The sequence below is a fragment of the Mobula birostris genome, chromosome 14 (genome assembly GCF_030028105.1).
Source record: "Mobula birostris isolate sMobBir1 chromosome 14, sMobBir1.hap1, whole genome shotgun sequence".
Classification (NCBI taxonomy): Eukaryota; Metazoa; Chordata; class Chondrichthyes; order Myliobatiformes; family Myliobatidae; genus Mobula; species Mobula birostris.
Window position 1 is genome coordinate 53,881,182 of NC_092383.1, and position 24,499 is coordinate 53,905,680.

General features: G+C 42.4%; 1 protein-coding gene across 2 annotated transcripts in view; it reads left to right on the plus strand.

Annotated features, from left to right (window-relative positions):
• LOC140209906 (differentially expressed in FDCP 6 homolog) overlaps positions 1–24,499 on the plus strand; it is a 163,584-nt gene that overhangs the window by 120,357 nt on the left and 18,728 nt on the right. For both annotated transcript variants that reach the window (XM_072278565.1, XM_072278566.1), the window contains exons 4-9: positions 13,269–13,496; positions 14,954–15,100; positions 15,228–15,336; positions 16,706–16,896; positions 18,222–18,329; positions 20,449–20,615. In XM_072278565.1, coding sequence (XP_072134666.1) covers positions 13,269–13,496; positions 14,954–15,100; positions 15,228–15,336; positions 16,706–16,896; positions 18,222–18,329; positions 20,449–20,615 — 950 coding nt within the window. The remainder of the gene's footprint in view (positions 1–13,268; positions 13,497–14,953; positions 15,101–15,227; positions 15,337–16,705; positions 16,897–18,221; positions 18,330–20,448; positions 20,616–24,499) is intronic.

The following is a 24,499-nucleotide window of genomic DNA, read 5'->3' on the forward strand; positions in this document are numbered from 1 at the left end:
TGTTGTGGTCAGTAATCAAACGACAACACCTACGATGAGACAATGGAAGAATTAAATAGGTCAGAGGCATGCAGCTTAAATTGGTATAACTGAGATAAAAATTGCTGGTGAATGCAGCAGGCGCTCACCAGCAATTTTTATGTGTGTTGCTTGAAATTCCAGCATCTGCGGATTTCCTCATGTTTGGTATAACTGAAGTGTGTTAAAAGAGTACATTGCCTTTTGGTTTATTTAGTTCAAAGGCAGCTGGAATCCTCAGCATCTTCAGAAATCGATGTGGCATCTAGACATTTGGGTTTCATGCTTGCATGGGTAGGGGTGCAGTGTACCGTGGGGGTTGCACCAGATTCTTATTTATGCAGAATGCAAGCAGTACCTCTTCCAGAATCTCCTTCAGTCCAATACTAAATTATTTCTAGGCATGCTGAGCTTTTAGAATACCTGTTGAAACATCATTTCAGATATTGAGTACTCAGAAATTGTCTATAATAGAACACCGGCACAGAACCGCACAGCAGCATGCTATCTGTGCCAAGCATAATGCCCAATTAAACTAATCATATCTGCCTGAACATGATCCATATTCCTCCCTTTCTTTGAATGTTCATGTATCTTTTCTAAATGCCTCGTAAATGCCACTTTTGTGTCTGCTTTATTTACCCTGCGAGCTCTCCTCCATAATCCTGACTGCAGTTTACATACCACCAGTAGCCGCCTGTAATCAAGTGTTTGAAATACTGCATGATGCCATCTTCAAACAAGAAACAGTCCATCCCAACTCATTTCAAATCATAGTGGCGACTTTTAACTAGGCTTGTTTGAAGAAAACCCTGCCCCAATTACCATCAGCATATAACTTGTAGCACCACAAGTCCCAGCACACTAAATCACTGCTTTACTAAGATGGGGAATGCCTACCGTTCCATGCCCAGACCACATTTCAGTAAATCTGATCACTTGGACTGTCCTTCTGCCTGCATACAGGGAGAAGCTGAAGAGCAAAGTTCCAAAGATTAGGACAATAAAGTGGTGGTCACAGGAGACAGAGGAGTGACTACAGGATTACTTTGAGTCAGTGGACTGGGCTGTTTTTCAAGGACTCATCAGTGGATCTGAATGAATACACCATGGTTGTAACAGACTTTATTAAAACAGTTATCCCCACAAAGTCATTCAGAGCCTTCCCTGACCGGAAGCCCTGGATGAACCACGAGATCTGCAGTCTACTGAGGGCCAGATCAGAGGCATTCATGTCTGGTGACCAAGCAACTTGTAAGAGGTCCAGGTTACATCTCTGGAAAGCTATCTCATGGACAAAGTGACAATTCTGGCCTAAACTTAAATCAACGAAGGAAGCTGGACAGTTGTGGCAGGGCTTGAATGCTATCACCTCCTGTAAAGTAAAATCAAGCAACATAGGCAACAACAGGGCTTCACTTCCAGATGAGTTCCCGACGATCCTGTGATTTCATCCTCTGAGGTCAACACGCGAGCAGCTTTCAGAAAGGGAACCCACGAAAATCATCTGGTACAGACGGGGTACCTGGCCGGGTTCGAAAGACTGATCAACTGGCTGGAGTGTTGCAGAGATCTCTAACCTCTCCTATTGGCAGTCTGAGGTACCCACCTGCTTCAAGCAAATTTCACTTATACTGGTGCTGTAGAAGACAGTGGTAACCTGCCTCAGTTGACCAATGGCACATACATCCACGGTGATGAAGTGTTCTAAGACGATGGCGATGAAACATATCAACTCCTGCCCAAGAAGCGACTTGGATCTGCTTCAATTTGCCTACCGGATCAACAGGTGCAGAGCAAATACCATCTTATTGCCTCTTCCCTCAACCCTGGAACATCTGGACAGCAAAGATGCATATATCAGGATGCTTTTCATCAGCTACAGTTCGGCATTCAATGCCTTCAAAAGTAATCAATAAGCTTCAAAACCTTGGCCTCGATACTTTCTTTTGCAATTGCATCCTCGATTTCCTCATTTGCAGACCCCAGTCAGTTGGGATTGGCAACAACATTTCCTCCATAATCTCCATCAGCAAAGGTGCACCACAAGTCTGTGTGCTTAGTCCCCTGCTCTACTCGCTTTACACTAGTGACTGCGTGGCTATGCACAGCTCCAATGCCATATTCAAGTTTACCGACAACACCACTGAATTGAAGGTGGTGACGAATCAACTTGTATCAAGAGATTGAAAATCTGGCTGAACGTTGCCACAGCAACGACCTCTTAGTCGATGCCAGCAAGACTAAAGAGCTGCTTATAGACTTCAGGAGGAGGAAACCTGAGGCCCGTGAGCCAGTCCTCATCAGAGGATCGGAGGTGGAGAGAGCCATCAACTTTAAATTCCTCGGTGTTATCATTTCGGAGGAACTACAGTTATGAAGAAAGCATGGCAGTGCCTCTACTTCCTCAGGAGTTTGTGAAGATTTGGCATGACATCTAAAACTGTCACAGACTTCTGTAGATGGGGTAGTGGAGAGTATATTGACCGACTGCGTCACAGACTGGTGGGGAGCTCCAATGCCTGTGAACGGAAAAGCCCACAAAATGTAGTGGATGCAGCCCAATCCATCGAGGGTAGAGCCCTCCCCAACATTCAGCATATCTATATGAAGGGTTGTCACAGGAAAACAGCATTTTTCATCAGGGGACTCCGCCACCCAGGCCATGTTGTCTTCTTGCTGCTGCCATCAGGAAGAAAGTACAGGAGCCTCAAGACCCACACCACTAGGTTCAGGAACAGTTATTACCCCTCAACCATCGAACCAAAGAGAATAACTTCACTCAACTTCACTTGCCCTGTCACTGAACTGTTCCCACAACTATGGACTCACTTTCAAGGACTCTTCATCTCATGTTCACGATATTTATTGCCTTTTATTTATTTGTTTGTTTGTTTGTGTTTGTTGTATTTGCTCAGGTGGTTATCTTTTGCACACGAGTTGAATGTCCAAGTTGGTCTGGTCTTTCATCGATTCTATTAGTTATTATACTATTTTGGATTTATTACCAATGCCCACAAGAAAATGAATCTCAGCATTGTGCTGTTTATAGTGACGTATACGGTATCTACTTTGATCATAAATTTACTTTGAAGTTTGAACTTTGCTTCCACCACCAGCCCAGCACTGCATTTCTAGGCACGTATCACTCTGCGATTTTAAAAAATGTTTACCCTTTAAGGTGAGAGGGGGAAAGTTTAAAGCTATGCCCCCTAGTATTGCACATTTCTGCCACTGGGTAAAGTGTCTGACTATCTAACCTATCTATTGCCTCTCGTAACTTAATAGACTTCTATCAGGACTCCCCTCAGCCTCCAACTCTCCACAGAAGACAACCCAAGTTTGTCCAACTTCTTCTTGTAGCTTGTACACTCTAACTGAGGCAGCACACCTTTTGTTCCCTCTACAATGATCCACATCCTTCCTGTTACGGGGTAACTAGAACAGCATGGTATACTCCAGATGTGGCTTCACTGAACTTATAAAGCTGCAACATCACTTCCTGACTCTTGTATTCAATATCCTGTCTTAATAAAGGCAAACGTGCCATATGCTGCCTTTTACCACCTTATCCACTGCCAAGGCCGTTTTCAGGGAGTTACAGACTTTGACCTCCAATATCCCTCTGCTCATCAATACTGTTAAGGCTCCTGCTATCAACTGTGTAATTTCCCCTTCGATTTCAACTCCCGAAGTTCAATCCCTCAGATTCGCCTGGTTTAAACCCTGCCTCGGAATCAGGTTTACAGTATTATCACTGACATACGAAATGTTGTGAAATTTGTTTTTTTTTATGGCAGAAGTACAGTGAAAGAATACTCTCTTACAACAAGAAATTAAAAAATGAATAAATAGTGCATAAAGGGAGCAAACTAGTAGGGTAGTGTTCATGAGTAAGTGGACTGTTGGTGAAGGGAAAATCTGATGGTGGAGGGGAGTAAGCTAAAACATTGAGTGTGTATCTTCAGGCTCCTGTAACACCTCCGTGATGGTGGTAACGGGAAGTGAGCGGGTCCTGGATGGTGAGAGTCCTTAATAATGGATGCCACCTCCTTTGAGACATTGCCTTTTGAAGATGTCCATGGTGGCGGGGAGGACATCTTCAAAAGTTGATGCCTCAGGAAAGTGACATGCATCTTCAGCTGATCTATATCCTTTTGTATCCGTTGACAATCTTCTTCATACCCATGACTCTTATTTTTGTGTTCTACAAACTTACTAAACAGCCCATGTATATTTTTGTCCCAGAGATCCTGGTACTGACCCCTGTGGAACCCTGTTAGGATAACACACGTCCACCACAAACCTCTTCCATAGTCAATCCAATCTATCAAGTCCCTGTGGATCCTGCACACTCCAGATCTTCTGGATCAGCCTATCGTAAGGACCTTGCCAAATGCCTCACTAAAGTCCATATAGGTGACATCCACTGCCTTTCCTCTCATCGGTTGTCATCTTCACCTCCTTTAAAGGCTCAGTCGGATTTGTAAGGGTCCTGCTGAAGGCTCTTGGTCTGAAACTTTGACTGTACTCTTTTCCCTAGATGCTGCCTGGCCTGCTGAGTTCTTCCAGCAGTTTGTGTGTGTTGCTCGGATTTCCGGCATCTGCAGATTTTCTTTTGTTTCAAGTATTTAAGACATGACTCGCCCCGCACAAGTCTATGCTGAACATATGTTTTTCCAAATGTAAATCCTATCACTAAGAATCCTCTCCACTGGCTTCCCTACTACTAACGTGAGGCGCACTTGACTATTATTTCCTTAATTATCCCTATCGTCATGTAATCGAATAGGCATCCTTCCCACTTCATGCTTATACATTAGCTCTGCAGTGGAACCAAAATTCATCAAAAGATCAGCTTATTGCTTAATCAGAATTAAAATTTCCCGTAACTTCAGCACACAGTCTAGGTTGAGAGCTTCAACCTTGACGAAGTGCTGCCCTCTTTGGATATTTTGGATGAGATGTTCAATGAAGTTCTTGGCCCTGTAGGTAGATATAAAAGACACTGTGTATAATTTGTAGTGTGTAACTGGCTAACATCACAAACAGTATGGTCAATTTAACATTGCTCTTTGTGGACGGTCCCATGCTATCCTGAGGTACTTAATTGGCTGTAATGAGATTTCGAATGTCCTGAAGTTGCAAAACGAGTTCTATAAACGTAAGGTAAAAAGGGAAAATGCTGGAATTGCTTAGCACATCGGTAATTTTATTTACTCTTTTCTTTTTTAATCTTTGCCTTTATTTTTCTTGTGTATGATGGTCATAGCAAGTGCTCATATGTATCTCCTAATGAAGATGGCGTGACTACAATCATATAAAATAAAAGCAGAAAAGGTGGGTAACACAGCCGCTCAGGCAGATCCTCATCAGGGTCTGAGTCTGAAGCATTTTCAGTTTTTATTTCAGCATCTGCAGCTTTTTTTTTTGCTGCCTGATTCCTGACACTAGCTCTTCTTAAAACCAGGAGCAATACATATAACGAGCATGTTATTTTAATCAATAATGATGGTTTCCAATTCAGTGTATGTCCAGTGGTAGGTTTGCACAATTGAGGCCTCTTGCTGTAAATTGCTGTTTGTTTTTGCACTTTTCCCTTTATGATGCTGCTATGGTCCTGTAAGATCACCTAGTTGATCTCATTTCCCACCTCAGGATTTGTAAGCTGTTTTACGGGAAAGCATCTTGTATTTGTAGCTTGCCTTATTACCAGAACTGGCCAACAGCCACCAAAACCTCACTTAGCCTGCAATGAGAGGAGCACCTCCCCCCCACCCCCTCATGGTCTCATTCCCAATACAAGCCGTTCTTGAGATAGCTGCAATGAAGAGATGATCATTATTCTTTGTGAACTGCAGCTTGGGAAAGATCCAGTGAAGAATGCAAGGATCCGATATTGAGGTGAGCCCGTCTGAAGTGTGATGCTATCTCCACAAAAGCTTTGTGGAGAAAGACAGCAATACAAAGATCCTGCTGCCACTGGCGTTTGAGACTGGGTCCCGTAAACTCTTGACTGGCATATTGTTCTAAGAGGCCATGTGAGTGGCACTGGTGCTTTAGACATAGAATTTATTAACATGATGACACCATCAATGTAAAGAAAACCATGCCCTGTTTTCTGTTTTGTGTATATTTTAATGAATAAAGTTTATTTTTGAATTAAGAACTTGAGGCTTGTCAGCATTTGTTAATTGAACACCAGGTCCAGCTTGGTGTGTTGAGCTGAAGTGCAAGTATTATGAAGAGCTGACTAAAGACTCCTGCTGAAGGGTTTTGGCCCGAAATGCCGACTGTTTACTCCTTTCCATAGATGCTACCTGGTCTGCTGAGTTCCTCCAGCATTTTGTGTGTGCTGCTTGGATTTCCAGCATCTGCAGATTTTCTGTTGCTTTAAAGACTCTTGTTTTGGCTTTCGTATTTTGTAAAGTATAGTCATCACTAATCCTGAGATGATTCTTAGCAATAGCTTGATTTCTCTGAATCACCTATGACGTATGTCTGTTATGCTAATAAATGGTGAAGCTCACATTTCTGACTTTTGATAAGGATCTAAGGTTCTAAAGGTTCTAATTTTTTTAAACAGATCACAAGGTCAGCCCAACACTCAGGTCTGGCATTGCTTTCAAGATCTATTATCTCCTTTTGTTCTCTTTTAGTAGTCAAGGCATTCGTTCTCCAGAAAACTAGATAATTAAATCTACACGTTGCTATAAGTTGCTTCATACTTCATTCTACTTTTCCCAAATGTGGTGGATATGCCTCCTTTTAATATATTCAGTCTAGCTGATAGAAGAATTGAGTGAGTACAATATTTACTAGACAGCTTAAACAAAGCAGGAGGGAAGGGGGCTCATGCAGAATGTAAACATCAGTTGGACTGAACTGCCTGTTTCAGTCCTGAAATTCCTATATGGGGGAAAAGAAAGGACGATGGCAATTTACTCTCCTGTGGTTCAGATCCAACATCGTGATGAAATTTGCTACTCTCTGTTTTACTTAATCTCTTTACCTCCAAATACCTCTATTAAATATTTATGCATATGTTATTGACATATTGAAAGCTTATCTTTCCTTTAAGTACTGCACCGTAAAATGAAAGATTTTCTTAAAGTGTGTGTAATGCCCTGGTTGATATTTTTTACTGTTAGGCTGTTCTGTATTTCATTTTGTGCTGTTCTGTGTGAGCTGCTTGTTTTCAGCTTATCTTTGGGTTATTGTTGAATTTAAGAGACAGGAGAAATGTGTGCCATCCAGTTAGGATGGTCGGATTAAGGGGAGGTTTCTCTGGTGAGGGACACTAAGGTTGGGCTTGGGGCTGTTGTTTGAGGGGAGATAAGAAAGAGATGCGAAGGAGAAATGGTCGTAGCATACGGTCCGGTGGGAGATCCGTTTGTTGAAGATGGATTGTGAGCGACATTCGGAAGGTGGTGTGAGCTTTCACGTTGACCGAGGGCCCAGCGTGTGAGTGACAGGGAAGTTCCAGATGAGCTCCAACTTGTGCATGTTTGATTGTTTAATTAGAATGGACCCTTTTCTTTTTGTTAACCCTTCAGTTAAGTTACATAAATATAATTCCTTTAATCCTATACAGTGTACTGCCTGTTATGTTATGGTATTAATTTGTAACGGTAGCGAATTACACAGCGTCCACACAAACAGGGGGTTTGGTGTGGGCTCACGCTTCAATCTCACAAGTTTGGCAGGGCTGGAGATTCTCTTCCCTAGACTTACGCAGCCAAGGAAACCAAGGTGTTTCATTGTGGGGGTATCACCCGGGATCAATTTCGATGGATGCTGTGTGATTACCCTGAGCATTGATCCAGTGGGTTGTGTGTTTAAGTTGTGTTAAACTATTGTTCCGTAAAGTGATTATGATACGCGGCTATGGATGCAGCTGGCGTGGAGCAGCGGTTTGATAAAACGCCGGACAAAGACTTTGTTCTAGCTCAGACTAGCACTGACGCATGGCAGTGGAACTGCCTGGTACTATTGGGGCCCTGGGAAAGTGGGGTGTGGGCTGTCCGTACTTCCCGGGAGGAGGGGAGTGAAGGCAAGTGGTGCTGAATCGGAAGCTGATTTTCCTGTAGCTGGGGGTGGAGAGTTTAAAGAGATGTTATTCTCATTTCTGTGGAGCGAGGGGAAGGAGTAGTCTGATGTAGAAGGTCTAGTGAGTCCTCCAGCGAGGGCTGAGCATTCTGAGTTGGTAGCAGCCCTTACCTCCCTGGTGAATAAGTGGCAAATGCCCAGGTTCAAAGTCCCAGCCTGTTCTCAGTCACCCCTAAGGGGGAAGAGGAGTATGAGACTTGGGCAGAGCCGACTTCTCTGTTGATGGATGAGGGGCAGTGCTCTGATGATGGATAAAGACAGCAACTGGTTGAAAGTTTGAAGGGGCCGGCTGCTGATGTAGTGAAATCCTAAAGACAGGGAACCCCTTTGCTACCTCTGCAGCCTACATGCAAGTGCTAGAAAAGGTGTTTGGCGCGGTGGGGAACCCAATGGAGCTTATGACAGGGTTTCAGAACATGTATCAAGAGAAGGGGGAGAAGTTTTCTGCCTACATTTTTCAGCTAGAGAGGCAGGTGAGTTGCTTGCAGCTTAGGGGGCCATTCAAACGGCTGAGGTGAATCTGCTAAGAATGGACCAAGTGGCAAAAGGTGCCCATTCGCCAGCCCTGATCGTTTGGTATCTTCGAATGTCCCGTCAGATGTGCTCCCCTTCCTCATTTGTTGAGCTGATCAGAGAAGTAAGAGAGGAGGAGAAAGCGGTGGAGCGTGGGAGGGTATGGTCCTCAGTAGTGGTCTCCTTGGCTGAGGTGATCACTGATAACCCACCCTGGGGAGCGGTGAAGGAGCTCGTGGTAGCATTTAGGACTGAGATATCCCAATTCTTATCAGTGGGTGTGGGCCCCCCCCCCCGTACGATAGAGCTGATAGGGAGGCTGACCCCCTAAGGGGACGGACCACGTAGAAAGCTGCTAGTGGCCAGGGTCCCGCGAGAAGGGGAGCGGCGGGTATTGTCTGCTATAACTGTGGTGAAGAGGGACACTTCAGGTGGGAGTGTGAACGATGGGAAAACCCTCGGAGAGTGACCCCCCTCCCCCCCGGGTATCTAAGTGGAGAGACCCAGTGAGGGAATGACCTGGATTCTCAGGGGTGGGGGGGGGGAGCATGTTCCCAGCAATATATCAAGGAATATCCTAAAGCAAAAAACCCTATTCCTGGGGCCAAGCTCCAGTGTGTCACTATGGATTGAGGGTATTTATGCTAGAGCCATACTTGACACCGGTTCTCAGGTTAATTTGCTGTACCATTCGTCTTACAAAAAGTATTTGACGCATTTACCATTGATGCCACTCAGTGCGCTAGAGATTTGGGGTCTTAGTACAGATAACTATCTGCACGATGGTTAGTTGTCATTGAAGCTGGAGTTTTCGGGGGCAGATGTGGGAGCAGCTGAGGTCCTTGATATGGTAGTGTTGGTTTGTCCAACCTGGTCGAGAGGGACGAAGCTTGAGTTCTCATGGGGACGACTACTCCTATTGTGAGGAGGCTAGCAGGAGCCTGCAAGGAGAAAGTTGCAGAGAGCTTTCCGAAAACATTGTCCATTCACTCTGTGGTCTGAGCTGCTTTTGCAGAAGTGCGTGGCCACACTGGGCTGGATGCTGAGCATAAACGAGGGACTGTGTGGTTCACAGTCGGGTTACGGCCTGGGGAAGTAGCAAGAGTGATGGGAAACCCCAAATTTCCCAGAATGCCTGTGGCCGAGTCCCTCTTGATGGATTCTCCAGAAGACCACGAAGAGGTGTCACACTTAACTGCCGGGGTTCTGGTGAGGCCCAAACTGCAGAAGCCCTCGGTTGTATAGACGAACAGGACGACAGTGGGTGTCAGGAACACTTTGGAGCGGGAGGTCACCCACAGGCAGGGGATGCCAATGGCGCACCTCTGCCCAGTGACGGTAATGTCTAGTGTCCCTGTGAGACAAGCTGGGGAGAAACTCAGACCGAAAAGAGGAAAGTTGACCGGCTAGTCATTCAAATTTGGGGACTCCCCTGCACCTGGAGGTTGGAAGAAGAGGTTAATAGAGAAAATGTTGAAGCTGGAAGATGTCTTTTCTACTGACGAGTTCGATGTGGGTTGTTCCAAGAGCACTCACCACACTGTCCAGGTAACAGAGGACATCCCGTTCAGAGAAAGGTTGCAGTGACTGGCGCCCACAGAGGTGGAGGACGTTCGGCAGTATCTGCGGAAGCTGAAGGAAGCTGGGATCATCACCAAGTCCAGAAGCCCTTGTGTATCTCCAGTAGTAGTAGCCAGGAAGAAGAATGGGAAGGTACGGATGTGTGTGGGCTATTGGACTCTGAACGGACGTACAGTCTCGAGAATCGAGGATATGCTATCCTGCCTGAATGGTGCAACGTGCTTCAGTGTGCTGGACTTGAGGAGTAGGATACCTAGATATCCAGGAGTGAGGCTGATAAAGAGAAGATTTAACCAAAGTATGTGTTTGATATGAGAAGGCAGCTGAAAAAGGCTTATGAATTAGCTGAGGTCTTGGCTACCAAGCAGGATCAAGGAAATAAGAGGGGGTTTGATCAAAAAGATAGGTTCTCCCAACTCATGCTTGGAGACTGAGTCCTCATAAAGGATTTGGGACTACCTGGGAAGCATAATTTGGCTGGCTGCTGGGCGGCCACACCCTATGTGGTGGAGAGTCAGATGCCAAACCTACCAGTTTTACAGGTGAAACCAAAGAATGGGAATGGGCCTGTCAAGATTCTCCATCAGAACCACCTTTTACCTCTGGGATAAGAAGTGCATATTGACCTGAAGCCTACACCTATTAAGAGGACTCTGCAGTGACACGGAGAGACTGAAGGATCAGCAGCAGGAAAGAGTAGACCAGCCCCCGCCCCTGGATGGGATACGGACTCGGAAGATGAAGAAATGGGGGTGTGGTAGATGCCGCGCTTTGCTAACTCCCCACTAATAAAGGAAGAGATTCCCAACCCTTCTCACGCTGAGACAGGTGAAACTGGGGAGACTATCTGTGGAGAGACTGGTTTTCAGTGGGAACGTGAAAGGGATGAAGTAGAGCTCAGCCAAGAGGCAGAGGGGTCCGAGTTGCAGGAAGGCACGAGTGGTAGACCAGGGGGAGGCCTCGCCATAACAGACCAGAAATATCCCAAGGAGAGGCTGAAACTGAAGTAGTAGGTGACGGGGTAAGGAGGTGTCAAAGAATCAGGGGACCCCCAGATAGGCTGGCCAACGTAGCACAGAGTGCTACCTCTACCCCCCTAGTGAGGTATGTCACTACCCTTTACCTATGGATTGGAGGTTCTGGCATCACGAAATTCCTTCGAAGACGGTGTTATTAATGATGGGATGATAAATTATTTCAAAGTCATGAGGACATGACAATTTGGTGGGGGAGAGTGGACTGCCCTGGTTCATATTTTTTTACTGTTACGCTGTTCTGTATTTCATTTAGTGCTGTTCTATGTGACCTGCTTGTTTTCAGCTTATGCTTGGGTTATTGTTGAAAATAAAAGATGATGAGAAATGTGTGCCATCCAATTAGGATGGTCGGACTAAGGGGAGGTTTCTCTGGTGAGGGACACTAAGGTTGGGCTTGGGGCTTTTATTCAAGAGGAGATGAAGAGAGAAAACGCTGGAGAGAACTGGTTGTAGCATATGATCCGGTGGGAGACCCGTTTGTTCAAGATGGATTGCGAGCGACGTTCGGAAGGTGGTGTGAGCTTTCACGTTGACCGAGGGCTCAGTGCATGAGTGACAGGGAAGTTCAAGATGAGCTCCAACTTGTGCACATTTGACTGTTTAATTAGTCTGGACCCTTTTCTTTTTGTTATTCTTTACTAACCCTTTAGTTAAGATTCATAAATAGAATTTCTTTAATCATCTGCAGTGTACTGTTATTTCATCCATTGATTTGTAGAAGGATAGCGAATTTCACAGCATACACACAAACAAGGGGTTTGGTGTGGGCTCACACTTCAATCTCACATTTGGCAGGCCTGGAGGTTGTCTTCCCTAGACTTAGGAAACCGAGGAAACTAGGGTGTTTCATGTGCAAGAGGGAAGAAATAAGGGAACAGGGAATGAGCACTGCCAAGGCTGTAATCAGTTAGATTAAGTTATCCTGTGAAGGTACATTATAGAATTGAAATATTTACTCTATTACATCAGTCCCTAAGAACGGAGTTTCTTAAAAATATTGTTCCAAAACATTAGGGAAGTAACATTTCTAATTCTAGAGTTAGAGATGTTTTATTTTTAAAATCTAGAGTAACATAGCACTTTCACTGTTTCTTGCAAAGCAGCAGTAAGATTTCATTTAGTTAATGTTTTTTTTAATCGAAAGCAAATGCACTCTAATTGTACCCAGTGGGCATAGCCTCAAAATAGAAGGGCCTCCCTTTAATGTATGCAAGGTTGTGCAGATTATACCAGAAATTCTGGAGATGCTGGAAATCCAAAGCAACGCCCACCAAGTGCTGGAGAAACTCAGCAGGTTTCATAAATGCTGTCGGATCTGCTGAGTTCATCATTGTGTGAGTGTTGTTCAAGAATATCATTTCCAGTATACAAGTGTAAAGGAGAATGAAATAATTGTTTCTCTGGATCTGACGCAGCACAGAAGAATACAATAATAATAATAATACAAAGTGTAATGAATATGAACACATAAGATAGCTTATATACTATACATTGATTTAATGCCCATAAAGTGATGCTAGGCTGTACGGAAGGTGACAGACAGGAAATAATCAAGTAGTGGTGGAATTGAGGGTTAGAGATGTTGGTCAGCTGTACTGCTTTGGATCGTAGCTGTTTTTGAGTCTGGTGATCCTGGCATGGATGCTATGTCGCCTCCTCCTTTAGAACGAAGTTCAGCAGGAATTTCTTGAGCCAGAGGAGGGTGAATCTGAGGAATTTGTTGCCACTGACTGCTATGGAGGACAGGTCATTGGGTATATTTAAAGCAGAGTTTGATAGGCTCTTAATTAGTCAGGGTGTCAAAAGTTATGGGGAGATGGCAGGAGAATGATTTTGAGAGGGATAATAAATCAGTTTTAAAGGAAAGGCAGAGCAGTCTTGATGGGCTGAATGGCCTAATTCTGCTCCTATGTCTTATGGACAGAATAAATGAAAATATATGAATGTCAGAATGACAGTGGATTGAAATATTTGCAAACATGTACCTGAAATGCACTACTCTTTTTGCAGGTGGAATATCTGCTGAAGAAAATCTGTACAGAAATGAATGTGGAGTGGAATTCAGGGGAATTGGATGATTTCTTTTCCCAGGAGAGCTTCCATCAGAATGGAATCTCAGTCTGGGTGTTTTTGGAGTGGGTGAATTCTGGAAGGTTTACCAGAGGAATTGAAAGAGAAACAGTCACAATGGCAGTGGAAGAGGTCTATCAAGAAATTATTGAGGATGTGCTTAAACAGGCAAGTATTTTTTTTTAAAAAAAACTAGAATTGTTGATTCCTTGTCATAGTCCTCCTCCAAACAATTTTTGCTTGTCTCAAGTGTAGAGTTTACTTGTGTGGAATGTAGCTAATGCCTTTAGATAAATATCTGTGCATAATATGGGCAACATGTTCATTTATTCCAGCAATCTGATGAAAATTTAATTCAAAAATGTAAATTCTGTACTCCATTGCTAGAGCACAGGAGAACCAAGTTGGAGTCCTTGTCAGACTTTGGGGAGAGGGCTGGTGGTAGCTAGATATCAGAGCTAGTTGAGAGATGGTGGTCTGAGATGGAGCCCAGGTTATTGTAGCAAGGGAACACGATCCCTAGAGATTTGGGAATGGTGAGGGTGGGACTCTGTTCAGAGGTCAGTCCAAGGGGAAGGTGGGTAATGGCATTGCTGGAAATAGGATTGGGGTAGAGGTGTAGTGGCTATCTAAGTTACTGGTCTGAGGAAGGAGTAGGGAGGGAGCAGATTCTCCATAATGTGAGCTTAAAGACTGGGCCTTTGGAGGATAGTCAATGATAGGTCCTAGGCATTCTGAGATGAAACTAAGTTATCTTTTTGTATTATGGATCCAGTGCTGGGCTATGATCTCATCTAGGAAATCACCTTGAAACTGCACTGCAATGTGCTTGCTCTGGAAGTGACCTTTGGTAGTCATTTGTTAGAATATTATGAATTAATTTCCCAGGCAATGTTCCAATAGGGTTTACCCAGGGAATTAAATCATCCTGTGCACAACAGTTAAGGAAATTACCTCTTGAATATGTGGGCAATTTTTGACCAAATGAATGCTACTGAATTTCTGCAGAGTTTTGAGTAAACGAGGAAATAGTCGCAGTTGTATTTCATTCCAAAAACAGGTGATTCTTTAAAAAAATGTGTACTGCTGAGAAAAACAGCCCTGTAACTGAATTTCTAGCTGGGTTTCAAATCCTCCTGATAGAAGCTTGCTTGCTGGAAAATGAGATATGGGATCTGTGTAGTAGTCCCGCATCTCTGCTCAAAGGTTTCACCAGTCATAAGGTCAGAAGTAAAAATGTCTCCACCCAGCTCTCCAATCAGTAGTTCCATTCAACAAGAAGTCAGAGTGAATTCTAATGTGAAAGGTGTAATATTGTAACCAAGAGTAATGTTTGATATAAAGGAGGACATAGAAGAAGAATTGAGGCAATTGGAACTTCTGTTGCTTTGAATGATATTGCAGCAAAGAGACAAGAAACGGTAAGTATATTTATAAAATTTGCTGTGTGGGAAAAACCATTTCTGATTTCTATTCTGCTTGGATCAGATCCTTTGAGCTGTAAAGTGGTCGATTTTTTTTCTCTCTGGTAAACCAATCACAAGCAACATTCTGTAGATTGATAGTGTTACAGCTGAATTATCATAATCAGCTTTATTGTTGACTTGCTTTGATTTTATTGTCAGGGTTACTTGTGGAAGAAAGGCCAGTTGAGGCGCAATTGGACAGAGCGGTGGTTTATTCTCAAGCCAAGTACTCTCTCCTACTTTGTGAGTGAGGATCGGAAGGAAAAGAAGGGCAGTATCCCACTGGACCGGAACTGCTGTGTTGAGGTAGACTCGATTAACTAATAATCTGATCACCAACATAGAACATGCCACAAGTTTTATGAAATATGTTGAAGTACTTGTATATACGGTATAAGATTTTATTAATAAACTTTTGTTATTTGCTTTGAAGGTTCTAGCTGACAGAGATGGCAAAAGGTGCATGTTCTGTGTAAAGACCCCATCAAGAACGTATGAGATGAGTGCATCAGACACAAAGCAGCGACAGGAATGGACAACAGGTAAAACAAATCTGAGTCCTGGTGAAATGTCTTGGTCTGAAACGTCCACTGATTATTCCCTTCCATAGATGCTGCAAGATGTGCTGACTTCCTCCAGCATTTTGTGTGTGTTATTCTGTGGGTGTACCTTGTGCTGAGTTACTCTAGCATTTTGTGTGTGTTACTCTGTGGGTGTACCTTGTGTTGAGTTACTCTAGCATTTTGTGTGTGTTACTCTGTGGGTGTACCTTGTGCTGAGTTACTCTAGCATTTTGTGTGTGTTACTCTGTGGGTGTACCTTGTGCTGAGTTACTCTAGCATTTTGTGTGTGTTACTCTGTGGGTGTACCTTGTGCTGAGTTACTCTAGCATTTTGTGTGTGTTACTCTGTGGGTGTACCTTGTGCTGAGTTACTCTAGCATTTTGTGTGTGTTACTCTGTGGGTGTACCTTGTGCTGAGTTACTCTAGCATTTTGTGTGTGTTACTCTGTGGGTGTACCTTGTTGTGCAAAGGCTAATCTTGTTTGTTTTTACTGAAGTCAAGTTTGAACTGTGGTGAAGCTAGAAATTTGACGTTAACTTCCTTCACAGTCCAATATTTATCTGAAAATCTTTGGGAGTCTTATGCTAAAAGTACACTCAGATTTGAAGCAACTGAGGCTATTTGGCCAAGTTACGGTTTTCATTGCATTGTTTTACATAACAGAGTACAGGCCCTTCAGCCCACAATGTTGTACCGACCTTATAACTTACTTAAGATCAATCTAACCTTTCCCTTCCACGTAGCCCTCCATTTTCCCGTCATCCATGTGCCTAACCAAGAGTTTCTTAGATGACCCTAATGTATCTGCCTCTCCCATCCCTGGCAGGGTGTTCCATGTACACACCAGTCTGTAAAAATAAAAAAAATCTAACCTCTGACATCTCCAACACTTTCCTCCAATCACCTTAAAATTATGTCCCTTTTCCATCCTGGGAAAAAGATTCTGGCTTTCTTATGGGTTTTATGGTTTAAGCCCACAAAACATTGATTCTGCTCCCAGCAATACTACCAAGGAAATCCATGAGTAATATCTCCTGGGGATAAATCAGGAAGCAGGTGAAGATTAACCAAGATTCGGAACCTTCATCACTCTTAGTTGTTAGCAAACAGGCCTGTGTGAAAATTAAGTAAAAACAGCATTTGTCTTGGCTCCAAACTAGATCCTTCCTTATTGCTCACCAGTGGTGATATAGGCCACCAAAATAAGTGTGGATTTACCAGCAGGTGCAAGGATTGATAGATGGTTAACGTTCGAGAAAAATAATGATGAAAGTCTGGGTAGAAAGATGTTGTTAAACTTAAGGATATTACTGTATGCAGTCTCATCTATCTTGATTGCTGCCTTCAGCTATTCAGACAGCTATACGGCTACAAGCGGAGGGAAAGAAGTCGTTACACAAGGACTTAAAACAGAAAAGACGTGATCAAAGAGAGCTTCGAGAGAAGCGAAGGGCAGCAAAAGAGGAAGAGCTGCAGCGACTTAAACAGCTTCAGGAGGAAAAGGAAAGAAAGTTGCAGGAACTAGAATTACTTAAGGAGGTAATGGAAAAGAGCAACGGGAACACAATTTTGCAATGAGGGGCAAGAATAAAACTATTTTTCAATTACAATTTCTAGACAAGGTTGACATGGCAGTTACAATGCCTAACGTACCATAAATAATTTAAGTGTGATATTTGATCAATAATATACTGTATGTTGGTACAATGGGACTTTATTACTGCCAAGATTAAGATTTTCTCTTGAAACCGTAGAAGCACTGCTTAGGCAAATTCTGTTGGAAAGGAAGTTATATCCATGGTCATTGTGTCAGTACATCTAATGAACCAGTCTTTAAATTAACAAAAGCAAAAGCTAAAAGAATCAATATTTAAAAATCTGTGTACAATTTGTGTGCCTATCTGCACTCCAAAGATCCATTTGTAATGACTTGGAAATTCTTGGTCTGATTTGCAGGCTTAAAAATCTGTGAGTGTGTGTGTGTGTGTGTGGAAAGAACAACAGCCACAGAAGACTTTTACTTGTACGTTTTGTGGTGTTTAATTACGGGGGTTTGGGGTTAGAAACTGGCTCAGAGAGCTTACCCAGTGAGCCTCACAAACCAGGAAGGAAACAAGTTTGATTGCTGAATGAGCTGACCTCTGTCCAACTGGCACTAGTGGCGACTGGATTTCTGGAAGAAAAATTGGTTAAGCATGGATACTGGATGAATTCCAGCTTTTTTTCATTGTAGATTTCTGACAATATCAGACTTCACAAGTACGGTTATTTGAATGAGACTCTGGAAATTATCCATGCTTTATTACAGTAGACAAAAATTCAAGAAGTTGGAGGGAAAGTTGAGGGGGAAGTATCAAACTTTTATTGAATAGATCTGCGGTTGCCATTGGTGGAGGATGTATGATTTTGCCTTTCTGTTAAAAACAATTTGGAACTATAAATAAGAAAAGAAATATCTAATTGTGAACACTCCAAATGGTTTTAATAACAGAAAGCTTATTTTCACCTCAAAGCGCCATTCAAACATTAAAATTTTTTTATCTTGTCCTATGTGCAGCCTTTTGTCTAAAGACACTGACGTGCCTCATTAAGGCCTGGGAGTAGTTACACTTTATGCCACTGCTCATATGAATGCTTTCCTTCCTCCTGTAGCCCTCACTTGACTGTCTTGTCCCTCTCAAAGTGGGAATACATTGTTGATACTTGCAAATTGATTAACATATTAAGCTGCACTAAGTGCCATCAAATAAAAAAAGACTATATAAAGATTACTGTGCTTTGATGCATTTTAAAGAGTTTACTATTTGTTCTTTCTAATGTATTGAAACTAATATCCTGAAACATTATTTTATCCTCCACTCCAGGCTCAGCGACAGGCAGAAACATTGCTTAAGGAGGAGAATCAGCGAAGGAAACAGCAGCACGAGGAAATGCAAAGGGCGCTGGAGATACAGCTTCGACAAGCTGAACAGGTTAGGGCCCAATACGGTCCATTTATTTATTGCGATACAATGAGGAGTAGGTCCTTCTGGCCCTTCCAGCAACCCCTGATTCCACCCCAGCCTAATCACAGGGCCAATTAACCTCCCAGCCCGGTAAGTGTTTGGACTGTGGGAGGAAACTGGAGCACCCAGAGGAAACCCACATGGTCATGGGAAGAATGTACAAACTCCTTACAGAGAGCAGGGGAACTGAACCCGGTCACTGGTGGTGTGAGGTGTTATCAATTGGCAATTGCACGTGACTGAAGGGGAGAAAGCTTTGTTGAAAACCCTGTTACTTGGGTCTAAGTCTTCAGTTTGCATTGGGGATCCTAATCACATGTCCACTATATGTAACCACGGTGATTATTTTACATTAATAATTTTTGTTTTTTTTTCCAGCTGATGTATATTTACATTATTTTTGTTCCCATTTTATTCTGTTGGAGGATTTTTGTTCTGATATTTCTGTAAAGAACGACATTTATTTTTACATAATGTGAGGAATACTTCCATTCTTTCCAGCTTTTGTCTCTTCACCCAATTTCTGTTTAATTTAGTTGAGAAAGATGTCTAATACAATAAATTGCATGCATGTGGTGCCTGTAATGTGGAAAATTCCTCAGATTGCTTCGTTGCCTCAAAACTGCGAGCTAGTAGTAGTGAGAAAGTTGGAAAATATTGATTGACAAAATACTGTCTAGAGACAGAGGAGGACACCGTGGGAGAAGGGTTGATGTGGCAGAGATGATGGGTTGAAGGGAAGAAAGGTCTCATTGAATTCCAGTCACAGAATGGAAGGACCTGTGAATGAGATATATGAACAAGAGTGCAAAGATGGGGTTTAATAAGGCATTAGTCAGACTGCACTGGAGTATTGTGAGCAATTTTGGGCCTCGTATCTAAGAAAGGAATTGGAGAGGAAATACGCGAGTATGAACCCTGGAATGAAAGGGTTAACATATGAGGAGTGAAGCATTTGATGGTTCTGGGCCTGTACTCACTGGAGTTTAAAAGAACGAGGGGGGGGGATTTCATTAAAACCTATCAAAATATTGAAAATCCCAGACAGAGTGGAAGCGGAGAGGGAGAGTCTAGGACTAGAAGGCACAACCTCAGAAAGGGAGGACATCCCTTTCGAAAACAGTTTCCTTAGACAGGGTGGTGAATCTGTAGAAGTCATTGTTACAGATAGTTGCAGAGGACAAGCCATCGGGTATATTGAATGTGGAGGTCAATAGGTTTTTGATTAGTAAGAGTGTCAGAGAAGGTAGGAGAATGGCGTTGAGAGGGAAACTAAATAAGCCATGATGGAATGTCAGATGTAGAATGATTCTTCATTGCTGTTTCCATAACAATTTTGTTCTTACTAGTCAGGATTCAGCCCAAGCTGAACCTCCGAACTTGGGAGGACCGGTGGACCACACTTAGTATGGCCTCTACCCTTTGACCTGTTTGGCATGGGGGTGACCCTACCAAGTGCCAAAGTGAAAAGCCCTGACTCTAGCCAGTATAGCTCTCCAGATCACTGAGGCACACAAGACTTCAAACCAAGACAAGGTTGTGCTCACCATGTACATGAATAATAAAGTGTGCTTCAAAGGACATAAGGAACAGGAAGGATGTTCTTTCGGAGTGTTGGAGAACAAGTTACTCCTGCAGATAAATTATATTTAATTTAAATAAGTATTGTTGATTGAAATTTTAGGTAGGGTTGAATGAGATGAATTTATTTGCAGGTAATGCAGCAATTTTTTCATGTATTGTAACACCAAGCATTATTATATAGTATTATAGCAAATACTGCTGGACAACATGCTTCCATCTTCCTCAGCCCTTGCCGTAGTAAAGTCCCCATGTGATACTTTCTCACCTCCTGCACCAACCTTCCAGACACTTGTTTGAGTGAAATAGTGGTCAATTTTGTGTTGGTGGTTTTGAGTAAACGGTGTTGGGAACAGGACTGAGATTACTGTTATAGTAAGGGCAATTGTCATCCCATCTCTCAGGTGCTATATTTTGGAATGCATCTCAATTGAAAGTAAGTGGGCCAGTAACCCAGAACAACTTTTGCCAGTTGAGATGTTTAATTACACAGTTTCTTCTTCAGGCTCGAGCCAACATGCAAGCAGAGATGGAATTGAAGGAGGCGGAGGCAGACCGTCAGAAAAAGCGGATTCATGAACTAGAGGATTTGCAAAAACAACTAGAGGAGGCTCTTCATGCTGAAGTAACTGCTCGGCAGGATGAGGAAGCAAAGAGATATGCACAGACCAGGTAAGAGTAAAATACAGATGTGCTTAAAGCTGGATCAAAAGGTATCAATGAATTTAACTATTACATTGGAAAACAGGAATCTATAGATCAGTTAATTTAACATCTGTCATAGAGAAAATGTAAAAATTTTTATTAAAGATATTTCAGTGGGCCAGTTAGGAATACAAATCAATGTATCAGGCAAGGTCAATGTGTTTTTACAAACGGAAATCATGTTTGACAAGTTATTGGCATGCATTGATATGGAAAACGATATTGGGGAAAGCAGAGGATAAAATGCGCTTAAATTTCCAGAAGACATTTGAAAAGGTCATTGTGAGTCATAAAGTCAGAGAAAAGTACAGCACAGAAACAAGCCCTTCGGCCCATATAGTCCATGCTGAACAATTTAAATTGTCTTCTCCCATCAACCTCCACCTGGACCAAAGCTCTCCATATCCCTACTATCCATGTATCTATCCAAACTTTTTTAAAATGTTGAAATCAAGCTTGCATGTACAACTTATGCTGACAGCTCGTTCCACACTCTCATGACCAAACTGCATGATAAAGTTTCCCCTGCTTCCTTCAAACCTCACATTTCATCCTTAACCCATGACCTCTAGTTATTGTCCCTCCTAACCTCGGAAAAAGCCTGCTTGAATTTACCCTATCTATACCCCTCATAATTTTGTATACATCTATCAAATCTCAATCCTTTATGTTCCAAATAATAAGGTCCTAACCTATTCAATCTTTCCTTATAACTCAGATTCTCCAGACCCAGCAACATCCTTCTAAATTTTCTCTGTACTCTTTCAACCTTCCATTCTTCCTGTAGGTAGGTGATCAAAAATGCACACCCATCTCCTGTACTCCAAATTAGGCCCTACCAACGTCTTGTACAACTTCAAGATGACATCCCATCTCCTGTACTCATTGGATAGATTTATGAAGACCAATGTGCCAAAAGCTTTCTTTACGACCCTATTTACCTGTGATGCCACTTTCAACGAATCATGGACTTATATTTCCAAATCCCTTTGTTCTACCACACTCCTCAGTGCCCTACCGTTCACTGCGTAAGACCTACCCTGGCTGCTCCTATTGAACACCTGGCACTTGTCTGCATTAAATTCCATCAGCCATTTCTCAGCCCATTTTTCCAGCTGGTTCAGATCCTACTGCAAGCCATGGTCATCTTCCTCACTGTTCACTACATCCCCAATCTTGGTCTCATCTGCGAATTTGCTGATCCAGTTAACCACATTATCATCCAGATCGTTGTGGGAAAATAAAACTTCATCATGTACAAGGTAACATGTTGATTTGGATAGAAGACTGGCTGGTGAACAGAGAATAGGCATAAATGGGTTTTTTTCTTAATCCAAATATAATGGGGTGAATGCTACAGAGGGGGTTGGTGCTAGAGCTTCAGCTTTCTACAAGTTATTGGGGAAAAAGGAGTTGACTGAAGGAACTGATAGTATGGTTGCTAAATTTGTTGATGACCTAATGATAGGCAGGAAAGTTCATTGAACGTGAGGCTACAAAAGAGTATTGTTAAAGTTAAGGAATTGGGTAAAGGTCAGGCAAATGGAGTATAAAGTGGATAAATGTAAAATTGTCTACTTGGGCAGAATTATGTGTATAATCTAAGTTGAGAGAGACTGTAGAGTTCTGAAATGTGGGGAGGTCTAGATGTCCTAGTGTATATGGAAGGCTAGAATGAAAGTGTTAAGAATTATGCCCATGCTGAACAAAGTGCCTCCTGAGCCAGTCCCATTTTCCTGGATTTGGTCCACATCCCTCTAAACCTTCCCTATCAATGAACCTGTAACTGTACCTACCTATACCACTTCCTTTGGGAACTTGTTTGATGTACCCATCAGTCTCTGTGTTTACATATTTTAAAAATCCTCTCAGGTTCCGTTTAAGTCTTCCCTTAAACCTATGCCCTGTAGTTCTGGACCTCCCTACCCTGAGGGGAAAAAAACCTGCGACCATCCAATTTATTTATGTTACCAATCAGCCTCCTTTGCTCTAGGGAAAACAATCTAGCCTATCCAGTCTCTCCTCATATCTCAAGCCTTCGACCATGTAAATTTTTTCTGCTCCTTCTCTAGCTTAATCACGTTCTTTCTTGGTGTTCCAGAACTGCATGTAATATTCCAGGTGTGGTCTCACCAACATCTTCTACAGCTGTAACATGATGTATCAATTCTTGTACTAATGCCCCATCCAATGAAGACAAGTTCTTCTTCACCACTTTGCTGATCTGTTTCTCCACTTTCAGGGAACTGTATTTGTACCAATATAATCTGCGTGATGTTGGTGAAAAATCCAATCTCTCTGTTCAACAACGCTCCCTAGGGGCCTGCCATTTATTATGCAAACCTTGCCGTGATTTAACTTCCAAAGATGCATCAATTCTCTGAGTTAAGATCCATCTACCATTCTTTAGGTCACTTTCCTAATTAACATAGAACAGCACAACACTGTACAGGCGCTTCAGCCCACAATGTTGTACCTCTGGTGTATTTAATATTTCAGGAATATTTGAGTAATCTTGTAAATATATTGTATGATTAAGCACTCTTTACAATTCAGTATATGTAAGACTGGCATATGTCATTACATCACCATGTTTTACGGGTGCACCTACTAAAAAAAAATTAAGTACACACTCATCCTAGCTCCTGTGTTTGATGTGCAGCATGTTTTTTTTCTTTGAGAGGGGAGACAGAGATGTTCAAGTTTTTTTTAAAGTGCAGCGCATGTTTCTTTGGAAGGGGGAGAGAAAAGTTCAAATTAAAGTTAAAAAACAGACAAAATTCACAGGTTCATGAACAGTGAGTACTGGGCGATAATAAATTTTAAAAAAGCAGAATTGGCTGGTACATTGGAAAGATAGACATGTTTGATTGCACAACAGATAACGGGATGATATATACTGAACAAATTGAGCAGTATCTGAAGCAAAAGAAGTAGCCTATGAAAAGTGAACACCAGTATTACTGAGTACTTCTTCTTCATGTGCCTTGCATGTTACACGCTTGGGCAATCATGGTTTTTCCACATCGAATGATCCCATGCAGCGTCAATTATATCTCACACACTTAGATCTGTTAGTTCTTTCACAGTGTCCATATATTTTCTTCTTTGCCTTCCTCTTCTGCGTTTCCCAGGCATACGGCCTTGTAATGCAAGACATTCTATTTCTCCCTTTCTGATGACATGGCCCAGGAATTTAAGTTTCTTCTCATTTAATGTTCTCATTAAAGATCTTTTTGTATGGGCACGTTGGGGTACTGTCTCATTAGTTACCCTATCTCTATATGATATTTTCAGCATTCTTCTAAGAAACCACATTTCTGTTGCTTCTAAGTTTCTTTGGAGTTCTGGTGTTATAGTCCATGTTTCAGAAGCATACAGCGAGATTGACCAGATGTAACATTTTAGTAGCCTAAGCCTTGTTGTTATACAAATGTATCTGTTGGTAAAAATGGGTTTCATTTTTTGGAAGTTGGCTTTAGCAATGGCAATTCTTCTTTTTATTTCTACTTTACTTCTAGCATCTTGTGATATAAAGCTACCAAGATAATTAAAGCTGCTCTTTTATTCAATCTCTTGGTTACCGATGTACAATTGGCAGTTGGGAGTATCCTGTTGTTTTGATATTACCATTCATTTGGTTTTTTTTACAGTTGACGGTTAGACCAAAACCTGCACTTGTTTGTACTACTTTGTCTAGGAGGATTTGTAGGTCTTCTGCAGCACTTGCTATTAGGGTGGTATCGTTTGCATATCTTATATTGTTGAAGTTAACACCTCCGATTTTTATCCCATTTAGGTATTCTGTTTCTCCGAGAATCATTTCACTATAGATACTAAATAATTCCGGT